The sequence below is a fragment of the Apis florea genome, unplaced genomic scaffold (assembly GCF_048593485.1).
Source record: "Apis florea isolate Af1SG1 unplaced genomic scaffold, ASM4859348v1 contig_3081_pilon, whole genome shotgun sequence".
Taxonomy (NCBI): domain Eukaryota; kingdom Metazoa; phylum Arthropoda; class Insecta; order Hymenoptera; family Apidae; genus Apis; species Apis florea.
In genome coordinates, this window is record NW_028256703.1 from 4,464,981 (window position 1) to 4,474,731 (window position 9,751).

Consider the following 9,751-nt stretch of genomic DNA (forward strand, 5'->3'; position numbering starts at 1 on the left):
TCAAGTAGTCACAATGGTTATTAATTATCCACAGTGGTGAGCATCGTTTAATTGGACGGATATCTCGTGCATCTATTGGCATCTATACAAATATTTCAAATTTTCCATGCTAGTAGATATATATATGTATGTATGTTATATATATATATCTATTCGATACGATGGTGTCGAAGACGATTTTCAATTTAATTTCTCCTCGAACAAATGCGACGATCGAAAAATCGGCCGTCGCGAAAAACTGGCGAGGTGTCCCGAGGTTGGTGAAATAAATTTGCCGGCGATTTACTTTCTGCGCATGCACGTATTTCAAGTATTTGACTCACGCACCCTCACGAACGAGCGAAAGGAAGGAGGAGGGTGGGAGGAGGGAGAGGGCGAGCGCGCGCGACCAAGGGGAAAGACCAAATAGTTCTGTGAACATTGTATCCTCCGTCGATCGTCGGCTGCATGTCAATGAACCTAAGCATCGAAGAATCGGAGAAGACGACGAAGAGAAATCGAGGACCAACGAGGAGTATCGGCGAGTATCTCTCTGGTTAGCTGATCGTGAGAAATCGAGTTTCTCGCGTAAATTTGTCTCGCGCGAGTTTATGCGACGACAGCGCCCGAGGAATGTCTTGATCGCGATTGGAATTCGCAATGTCTCCACCCTCTCCCCTTTCTTTTCATCACGTTGCGCTATCCGAGGCCCATATATTCCACCCGCGTAATAAAGAGTTTTCGATTTTCTTCTCGAACGAAGAACGAAATTCTTCTTTCCTCCTAATTTCCTCGCGTAATTAAAACGAATCGAAAGGATTAAATTATAAACTTTGTCGAAGTTTGTACACGCGGTTGTCCCCTTGTTTATATAATGCATGGAACGTCATTGTCATTGATACAATTGATGGTTAGTCGTTATTATACTTGCGATTTGGATATAATGCAATAAGGCGTCGACCGTGTCTTGCTAGTTTGCCGGCTTGTCATTATGGAAAACTTCACCGTGGAAGGACAATAGGTGTACGAGAGAGAGGGAGAGAGAAATTGAGACCGAGACGGCGCTTCGAAAAATGATCGAGATCGAGAATTTCTTCGAACTCATGTGTAAGGAAAGATCTTGTCTCGAAAGGTCGACGAGGAAATGATGAATAAGGGATAAGATTTTTAGCGATAACTGTTAATTTGTATAGATATTATATCTAAAATGGCCGCTCTCTTAAAATTCCAAAACCAATTATTTCGTAACGTTATTTGCAAAGTCGAGTAGACGGTTAACGGTTCTCGAATCCGGAAACATATTATTCCATCCGGTGTCATAAATAAGATTCGAATATCTTTGAGTTTAAACGGTCTAAAGGTGCCTCCATCGAGCCTCCATTGTCGTCTAGTCGCACTGTTTATCCTCGTGAAAATTCGCCTCACACGCTGCACACGCGCAATGAAATTCTCCGTCGTTTTACCATCGAAATCCAAGCGAAACATCTTTACCGTGCGTGATATATCATCGAACGAAACATTCTCGAACGGGATCGAACAAATCACAATCGTAAAAGTAATGGCGTAAAGTTAAATTAATTTTTTCGATCGAAGGATCGAGCGTGAAAAATAAAAGAGTGGTTTGACTCGAGAGTCTTTACCGACCGCGCACAACGCGGGTGGCGCCTTCGGCTAGGTCTGCCTATGAGTCGCAACCCTCGAGAGAGACCAGTGGTGGAGGATTGACACACGGTGGGGTGGCGAAACGAGAAACGACTCTCTTTCCGTGAAAGTGTCGGGGTGTATTGGCGCTGTCATATGGAGGCAAACGAGGCGCCGTGTTAGGCACTCTGGCCTGCACGGACGCCTTGCTGTGGTGCGTTACGTGGTGAAAAAGTGTTGGAGGAAAAAAAAAAAAAAAAAAAAAAAGAAAAAAGCGAACTGTGTAAACTTAAGTTTTATTATTAATTTAAGGTGAGTGTCATGGACGTATCGGGCGTTAATTGGAAAAGTTGAAAAGCGCGATGTTGTAAGGATACAGCGAATCTAAAATGGGTCAACCCACCAACCCAGCAACCAAACGTGCTATACTCCTTTCTTCGACAATTCGGCCTAGTTTCGTCGAGTGAGTTGAGCGAGCGAAAAAGATACGCGAAACTCTTCTCGTTTGAAATGAAAGAAATGTCATGGAAAGTGCTCCCTTCTTCGATCCTTTTGATTCTTCGTTCGTCCGTCGTTCCGGCCGTGATCGTCGTTGACATCGCCATCGTCGTCGTGATTCTACGATCGAAATTTTTATTTCCGCTCGGTGAATAGAATGAATATGAAATTCTCGCCGGCTATGGAGGATACGCATTGATTGACACGCGGCCACGGTAGCGAGAGGGATACAGGTGATAAAGGGAAGCGGAGAGGTGAGAGGTCGCGTTTGCATTTCCACCTACACGAGGAAATCACGATTCAACGAACGAATCCCGTCGTGTTGGATGGGATGTCTTCCATTCACGAGGAAATCCTCGTGTCGCGGATGAGTTGTGTGGGTTTTTTGGCCATAAATCAGCCGACACAATGCAACGGAAACGAGTCGTAATATATTTTACTCGTGTTACGGTGTTTTTGTGTGGCACGGTCGACAATCACGCGTATGCGATATGCAATTCGCGAGAAAGCTAACGGGTAACCACGATACAATCGCGAACACTTGTACGCGACCCTGAATTCAATTATCGATTCTCCGAGGAAAATACACGACGATGCAGTTTTGATGCACTGTCGCAATTTATTTCGCTTAAACCGATATTATTCCGATATTATTTGTTTCGTCGAGGAGAATAATGTAGAGTAATTTTTTTTAAATGGAAATATCTAATCTTTTTCTACGTTACAATGTTACTTGCATTGTTTTGTAAAATTGATTTGTAATTCGATACAGTATCCAAGTTACTGTTAACGTTAACACTATTCGTAAACGGAATACATTTACGTTTTGGATGGATATTTAAATGCGTCGAATCGAAACTTTGCACAAATGATTTGACGAAGTTTAATAATTTTTTATTCTTTATTTTTACTATAGGTCAATAATAAGTGTTGATTGAATGTGTTAAAAATGGCGGCCAGTAAACCTCCGGAAATGAATTACACGTGCGAAATTTGCGGTCTAGAAGGTTTCAACGACGAAGAGATGAGATCTCATATGGTTTTCTATCATCTTCAAGGTGCCGCAAATTGCCCCTTTTGCGATTTAGGCGAAATTTCACCAACAGAGATGTTGACACATGTTAACAGTGCTCATCTCGATTACTTAACACCTAGGTATGTATATAGCAATTATACTTTATACGTTTCTTTTTTTTTTTTTTTTTTTACTATTTTTCACGAATTTTCTTTCCATACGTCGTAAACTTTATTTAAATTAGTCCGATTGCGAGAAAAATGGCGGCAAAGATGGGCCTTAGATGTCGCTGATATACGAAGTTTGTGATTCTTGTAACGAAATTATTTTTACGTTATTAGAGAGTACTTTTTGAAAGATTATTTTTTAAATATATACAGAAAATTCATTGAATAGATAAAAAAGTATAAAAATAAAATGCGATAAGTCGCAATTAAGTATATCCATTTGATATTTGCATTTATATGCATTTCGACACTTATGTTTACTTTGATACTTTGTTTTTCTATTATTCAATTTCTATTATTTGTATTTGTATTTTATATTAGTCTACGATTATTATGCAAATTTCTACCGATTCGAATTAATTATATATAAAACATGATAAAAGATTATAAAAAGGAAATAGAATATAAATTGATACGTAATGATAGTGAAAAGTATTCAATTTTTACTTATTTGTTTATTTATATTTTATTATTTTTTTATTTATTTCATTATTTATATTCATAACCAATATATGTAATTAAATATTAATATAAGGTAACAATTATTTTGCAGTACTCCAGAGAGTGATATGATGGCATTTATTGATGATGATTCATTAGTGGATGATAGAAGACATGACGAATGTCGTGGTCCATGTCCTTCTCCAACCATGTCCCCAAGTCCTCCACTTCTTCAAAATGGTTGGAGTAGTTCATTCAGTCCTCGTGCTAAGCAGCAGCAAGAGATATTAAAATCAGAGCCACAAATTCCTAGTTCTAATATGAATAATAATAACAACAACAATAACATTGGAAATGTTAATAATGGTATTAGAAGGAACATTAATGAAAAGAACATCAATGATTATAATGAAAATCTATGAAGTACGAAGAAAATAATCAAGATAATTTTTCAGTTATAGAAGGTGCAGCTGGACATGGATCTCCGCTGCGTTCAGGCCTAAATTTACAACTGCGTTCTCATGCTTCACCAAAACTTCCAGTTCAAGAATGTCCTATGTGTCCCTACAGTTCTGACAACCCATCGAGGCTAGAAGAGCATATCAACAGGCAACATTTTGATCTTACTTCGCCGTCCTTTCCACCTGAATCTCCACCATCTCGTGATGGTGTCTTTAACTGCCCTTTATGCATCACGTCTTTTCCAAATTCTTCTGATCTTGAATTACATGTTAATATAGAGCATAAAGATATATTAAGGTAAAATAAAATCTATATATTACATTAATTATAAATACATTAAATTATGTATCATGTATTTGAACCGATTAATTATATTATACGTTTTATTCTTTCATACAGTCCTGCAAATGGTGCAGCTTCCCAAACGGCTCAAGCAACCATTGGTAGTGATACACCTGCATGCCCAGTATGCTTTAGTACCTCGTTCAAAAGCAATGATGAATTGACTGCACATATTGAAGAACATTTCAGTAAAAAGTGCACTCCATCCCCAATAACTCCAGATTTATCTACTGATAGAATGTTAGCAAAAGATATGGAAAGACTTGAAAAGGAGCTCAGAAAATTACGCGAACAACGTGAATTTGAATTGTTAAGAGCTCAATACGGGATGGACAATCAGGGAAATTTTAGGGAACAAAGTGTTACCAATATGCAGCGGGCTGTATATTCAGGAGAAATGACGATTGCTGATTATTATGAAAGACAAACTGAGCTCAGAGTAGCTGAAAGCAGCGGTATCGATGATGGCAGCTCCTGTACACGCGGTAATAATTTTTTTTTTAAAAAAATATTCTCCCATAGTATTAAGAATATTTCTTACTGCTGTAGTAAATCAATATCTATCTAACAATCATATTTTTTTAATAGGATTAGTTCCGAAAATACGAGCTGTCAGTCAAGCATGTAGTAATGTATTAAGCACCTGGATGTGTTCTACTGTAGACCACTACGCTACTACTTATGGGGACAAAGGATGGGGATGTGGTTATAGAAATTTGCAAATGTTAATTTCATCACTTTTACAACATACAGGGTATAATGAGTTAGTTTATAAAGCATGGAATTCTGGTTTGGATAGTGGTAGTTCTACCAAGAATCCATTACGAAGTTCAATACCGTCGATCTCTAGACTTCAGAAAATGATAGAGTGGGCTTGGGCTCAAGGTTTTGATACCCAAGGAGCAGAACAATTGGGAGGAAAATTGGTGAACACTAGAAAATGGATTGGTCCTACAGAAGTAGTCATATTATTATCTAGTTTGAGAATAAAGTATGTTTTTCAATTTTCATTCATCTTTCTCCATCTACAGAATCACATTATATAATGTGATAATGTGTAATATTTCCATTTGTCCAGATGCCAGTTAATAGATTTTTATACACCAACTAATTCTGATGGTGGACATCCTGAAATGTTTAATTGGGTTTTACAATACTTCCAACGTTGCGATGATTTTAAACCACCTCTTTATTTACAGCACCAAGGTAAATACTTATGTAAAAAAAAAAAAAAAAAAAGAATTTAAAAAAAATGAAAATAAAAATAAAATTAGGAAAGAAATTAAATATTATTCTCATTCAGGTCATAGTAGAACAATAATAGGAGTAGAACAGTTAAGAGATGGTTCAATAACAATGTTAGTACTCGATCCAAGCCATAGCCCAGCACAAATGGCACAATTTAACAATACAAGCAGTGCACTCGGTGCAATGCGTTTGGTGCGAAAATCGATTGCAGCGATGAAAGCGAGACAGTATCAAGTTGTTGCCGTTACCGGTATTATGGAAACTGACTTAGAATATCATGTAATTTCTCTTATTTAAAATCTCTCTAAAATTTATTCATTGTTTATATTTTCATTTCTTTATTTTACAAGTCGTTCATTATTAAATTACATCTCTATATTTCTGTTTCGATTTCAGGAAAGCAAAGTGTTACGTTTAATTCGTGTACCACAAGATAGGTGAGACTTACTGGCTCGAAAAGAAGTTAAATCTTTTGGAAAGACGATAGACTGCCTGAAACCAATTTTGTCCGGCATCCTTAAAGTTACATGACCGCAATGTTCTAGGTTTTATTAATAGGGGATTTGCTCCACCATAGTAGTTGCAAAAATATTATTTAACAATATATTCTTGCATATTTTCGCCGTCATATGTCGGTTTCTCAAATCACCATGTGTATTTAAGCCTGCGTCGCGGTTCAGTATTTTGGAGTTGAAATTGACGAAACTTAAAATAAAAGTTACAATTTTTTAAAAAAAAGTATCTATATATCGCGAAAATTAATTTTTTTTATCAGCATTAAAAATATTGTACTTTGATGTATGCTTGAGAAAAAAAGTTATAATCAGGATGTATTTCAAAGATAAAATCGATTCGATTGAAAATTTTTGGTCTAAATAATGTTCTGCTCAATTTTCGTCGCACCGAACAGGTTGTGCTAATTTTTAATCGATCAATCGACTTATGCCGATCGGTTGCATCAACGGAAAAAAGCCATGGCAGAGCTTGAAAAATGAGACTCTTTCGTAGCTGTGATGCTGTTAACAATTTAATGCTAATCACCGATTCTTAATATTTTTGAAGACACTCCATGTGATCATTAAAAAAAGCATTGTCCGCGTTTTTAACTTCTTTCACTTGTATTTTACATTTTTAATAAACATTGTTGTCATAATATTGTCAATTTTTAGTCGATATAAGTATCAATAATAATAATAATAATAATAATATATCACGATTCGCGTTATATATGAATGATAAATTATATATGATTATATATGAATTTTATAAATCGTTAAAAAAATTATTCTCAAATAAATTTTTATTATTGTTGTTTTTACACAGTTTTTGGGGTGTCTACAAGAATAAACAACATATTTCCATATATTATTTTATATATATATATATACATACATTTATCTATATTCATATACACATATGTGCACACATTCTTCGTTATATTACACTTCATTCACTCATACATAAAGTACAACTACTTTCATACTATTTATGAATAATGTATTTAATTATTGGATTATTTTAAGACTTATCCATACCTTAACACGTAAGTTGAACACAATGTTGAGAGAGAAAAAGATCAGACCAGTCCATTACCTTGTTATTTATATGACATAATTAAAAATTATATTATTTTTATTCTTATAATTATAATCATTAATATTATTGTTGTTATTATTATTATTATTATATTTATTATATTTACTGTAAATTATATCAATATACACAACTTCTATTTATTACAGTTGAAAATATTGAAAATTATTAGAAGAAAAAGAAGAAGAAGTTTGATATTTGTTAATTTGTTAATCGGGAAAATATTATTAAAAATTATTATTATGCTTTATTATTTTACATGAATGAATGATACATATAAAGGGCACTAATTGGATAAATATTTGTATTTCTACTTACTTATTATAAGATCATATAAAATATGATTGACAGAAAAAATGACAATTATTACTTGCATTAAATTCATCATATATTGATAGAAACAATATGTTCAACATTTTGGAATGTTCAGTCAAAGCAAATTGTGGAATTGTTAAGCGAGTGTAAAAAAATACTTCAAATTATTCACATGTCAAATTAAAATATATGCTTTGTGTTAGAATTCCCAATTTATGTGTGATTGTTTTATACCATTTAAAAAATAGAATATTTTTTTTCATCTCAATATAAAAACTTATATGTGAATATAGGGAAATTTAAATAAAAAATACATTTGATACGAACAAAATAATTTCTTTCTTTCTAAATTTTAAATAAATTTATTTAATATTAACATTGTTAAAAAAATATTATATCATTCGTATAAATTAAATATTATTTATTCAAATACAAACTTTGTTTCTACAAACAAAATATAACCTGAGAATTTGTTACATCATCTACAGCAATAAATATATATTTATTTATATATTAAATCCTAATGATCGCATACAAATTTTATGTGCTTCTATTAAATCCCTGCAGTTTTCTTCACCTTTGGTAATAATACTGAAAAAAAATTAAAATTTTATTTGAAAATGTTTGTAATAGAAAATATAAATTTAAGATAAGGTTATGTATTGATTTATGTATAAATAAGAGCAAATTAATTTAATAGATTTCATTCAAATAAAATTATTTTATTCGTAGTTTTAAAAATTTATGAATTAAAGATATTTTTTAAGCAAAAATATTGTTATTGTTTAATATTGTTTTAAATTAAATACTTAAAATATAAGCATACCAATCATCTCTTGCTTTTTTCGTTTCAGGACAAGCACAACAAGGTTTCAATGGTTTATCAGATTTTTGTACATCTTTTGATTCTGCACTGACGTTTGGTTTATCATTTATAATACCCATTATTGTGTAAGAAAGATAATATTTTGTACAATATAATGTTTTATTAGAAACATAAACCTAACATATACTTAAAGCTTTCAAGCTTGCATTTGCACCAGTTTCAGCGCCTCTATGAGAGTCATTTTCACGAAATTCGAAATATATGGATACAACATTTTTTTCTAAATAACTTAATTAATTAAATATTGTATAATAGAATCTTTATTTAATAATTGATTTAATGAAAAAATAGGCTAATTCGTATAAATGAAGACCAACTAAAATAGCATTACATAAATTATATATTAAAAACAAGTTTTTTTTTTTAAATTCTTTATACGAAAAATGTTTTTCTTATAAAAATTTTTAATATGTATAAATTTTCATTCTATTATTTCTGCACTTATACGTGTTTTATCAAATGATTTGCATCTAATGTTTCTTTTATTTCTAAAAAAAAAAAAACTTATACAATCGATAATTCGATTAATTGAGATTACAAATAATCGTTAATCGAGTTTCTAATTAATTGAAGTTACATTTTGTATATTAAAATATATTGAAAAATATATATAATATATAATATGTAATATATTATGTGATAAAAATATATATTGAAATATATTAAAATATATATTTTAATAATATATATAATATGCTTCTCTTTCATTTTTATAAATCGAATATGATCGATATAATCGATAATTGGATTAATTGATTAATTCATTGATAATCGTTAATCGAGTTTCCGGTTAATTGAAGTTATATTTTGTAATATATAATATATATTATATATTATATATATATTAAAAACATTGTTTAATTTTCTATATTTAATTAATTAATATAGCATAAAAATTTTTAATGAATATTTGATTTGTTATTTTCATAATTTGTTAATATAGAAAATTTCTACGGCGCGGCGTAGAGAATTTTGGTTTACTGCGCAGATGGAAAGAGGGGGAACCTCGCGCCAAATTTACAGCGCGTCACACAATGAGTCATTAGTAATGTCGAACGTCGTGAGGATAACGTGTATATTTTCGATCAGTGTTATTGTGCTCAT

The 9,751-nt window shown here is 32.3% G+C and overlaps 2 protein-coding genes across 11 annotated transcripts; one reads left to right on the top strand and one right to left on the bottom strand.

Moving 5' to 3' along the window:
• Positions 1 to 223: 223 nt before the first annotated feature.
• On the top strand, positions 224 to 8,092 carry LOC100871030 (zinc finger-containing ubiquitin peptidase 1). Of its 10 annotated transcripts, none has more exons than XM_086909010.1 (9): positions 224 to 535; positions 3,035 to 3,273; positions 3,914 to 4,167; positions 4,257 to 4,560; positions 4,663 to 5,090; positions 5,194 to 5,596; positions 5,684 to 5,811; positions 5,909 to 6,132; positions 6,250 to 8,092. In XM_086909010.1, exons 2-9 carry the CDS (start codon positions 3,068 to 3,070, stop codon positions 6,292 to 6,294), a joined length of 1,992 nt encoding a protein of 663 aa, XP_086765136.1. In that variant the 5' UTR covers positions 224 to 535; positions 3,035 to 3,067; the 3' UTR covers positions 6,295 to 8,092. The 10 variants fall into 10 exon arrangements, with proteins under 10 accessions (XP_086765136.1, XP_086765132.1, XP_086765142.1 ...); XM_086909006.1 differs by lacking the exon at positions 224 to 535 and adding an exon at positions 1,347 to 1,932; XM_086909011.1 differs by lacking the exon at positions 224 to 535 and adding an exon at positions 2,203 to 2,372.
• Positions 8,093 to 8,165: 73 nt separating this feature from the next.
• On the bottom strand, positions 8,166 to 9,155 carry Cox17 (Cytochrome c oxidase copper chaperone COX17). Its single transcript, XM_003694716.4, has 2 exons — positions 8,588 to 9,155; positions 8,166 to 8,352 (listed from the first exon to the last, which is right to left on the bottom strand). The coding sequence occupies exons 1-2, from the start codon at positions 8,704 to 8,706 to the stop codon at positions 8,268 to 8,270; spliced, it is 204 nt and encodes a 67-aa protein (XP_003694764.1). The 5' UTR covers positions 8,707 to 9,155; the 3' UTR covers positions 8,166 to 8,267.
• Positions 9,156 to 9,751: the final 596 nt, after the last annotated feature.

Bases quoted from the DNA above. Each gene is read 5' to 3' on its own strand.
- LOC100871030 (XM_086909010.1), top strand. From the start codon at position 3,068: ATGGCGGCCAGTAAACCTCCGGAAATGAATTACACGTGCGAAATTTGC. The intron at 4,561-4,662 runs GTAAAATAAAAT...TCTTTCATACAG, and splicing joins GAGCATAAAGATATATTAAG to TCCTGCAAATGGTGCAGCTT. The intron at 5,812-5,908 runs GTAAATACTTAT...ATTCTCATTCAG, and splicing joins TCTTTATTTACAGCACCAAG to GTCATAGTAGAACAATAATA.
- Cox17 (XM_003694716.4), bottom strand. From the start codon at position 8,706: ATGGGTATTATAAATGATAAACCAAACGTCAGTGCAGAATCAAAAGAT. The intron at 8,353-8,587 runs GTATGCTTATAT...ATTTTTTTTCAG, and splicing joins AAAAAAGCAAGAGATGATTG to TATTATTACCAAAGGTGAAG.